General features: G+C 55.4%; 1 protein-coding gene across 3 annotated transcripts in view; it reads right to left on the minus strand.

Annotated features, from left to right (window-relative positions):
• Positions 1-532: 532 nt before the first annotated feature.
• DHRS7C (dehydrogenase/reductase 7C) overlaps positions 533-832 on the minus strand; it is a 17,610-nt gene continuing 17,310 nt past the window's right edge. For 2 of the 3 annotated variants that reach the window (XM_024748469.1, XM_024748468.1), the window contains exon 6: positions 573-781. In XM_024748469.1, the coding sequence (XP_024604237.1) occupies positions 573-781 (209 nt within the window). Of the gene's footprint in view, positions 782-832 lie in introns of all 3 variants that reach the window. The other variant, XM_024748470.1, reaches the window with a different exon arrangement.

An 832-nucleotide genomic window follows, 5' to 3' on the forward strand; every position in this document is an offset into this window, starting at 1 on the left:
AAGTGAAATTAATTCACATTAAATAAAATTGAAAATTCTGTTGCACAGGCCACATTATAGGTATTCAACAGCCATACGTGGCTAGTTGGTTGCCATACTGGACACTGCAGATGATAGACTATTTCCATCCTTCCAGAAAGTTCAGTTTCACAGCGCTGCCCTAAGGAGTTGCCAAGTTCAGCTTTTGTGGCTGGGGGCAGAGTGGGCAGGTCACCCTTGTGTAAAATGGAGGTGCTTTTCTGAGGTCCTGGGCAGGCTGATGGCCACAGTGGGAGTGCGAGTATTTGGGAGTTGGACCTGTTATGGTTCCTGTTTTTCTGCCGGGCTGTCACTCTATAGGGTCGAGAAGCTTCTGGAAGTGTGTCCTGGGAAAGTCACGTGGGAGACACCCAGGGGCCCGGGGCGACTGGGCTGAACGCCGGGCCATCCTCACTGGGATGGTGCACATCTCCCACAGGTGGTGGGCAGGTTGGGGAATTGTTTGGGGCCCCGAGTGCTGAGAGAATGGAGGATCCCGCAACTGCCCCTGAAGCCTTTATTCCCTGCGGGGTGACCCTTTTGGCCCCCTGCAGTTAACCCTCCTCTGGGACGTTGAGTTTCTCCTTCACCCCACAGGCCACCACGGCAAAAAAAACCTCAGGGAAGAAGGTGCGGAGGTACACGGCGGCCTTGGGGATGGGGTTGGCCAGGAAGACCTCTTGCTTCTTGCGTCTCACCGTGCGCATCACCTCCTCTGCCACGTCCACGGGGTGCACACCGTAGGTCAGTCTCCTGAAAAAGACTGAAAAGCCCCCAGGAGGGGCAGGGCTTATAGCCTCGGGAGGAGGGGTGT

This window comes from Neophocaena asiaeorientalis, unplaced genomic scaffold (genome assembly GCF_003031525.2).
Source record: "Neophocaena asiaeorientalis asiaeorientalis breed wild unplaced genomic scaffold, Neophocaena_asiaeorientalis_V1.1 scaffold543, whole genome shotgun sequence".
Lineage (NCBI taxonomy): Eukaryota > Metazoa > Chordata > Mammalia > Artiodactyla > Phocoenidae > Neophocaena > Neophocaena asiaeorientalis.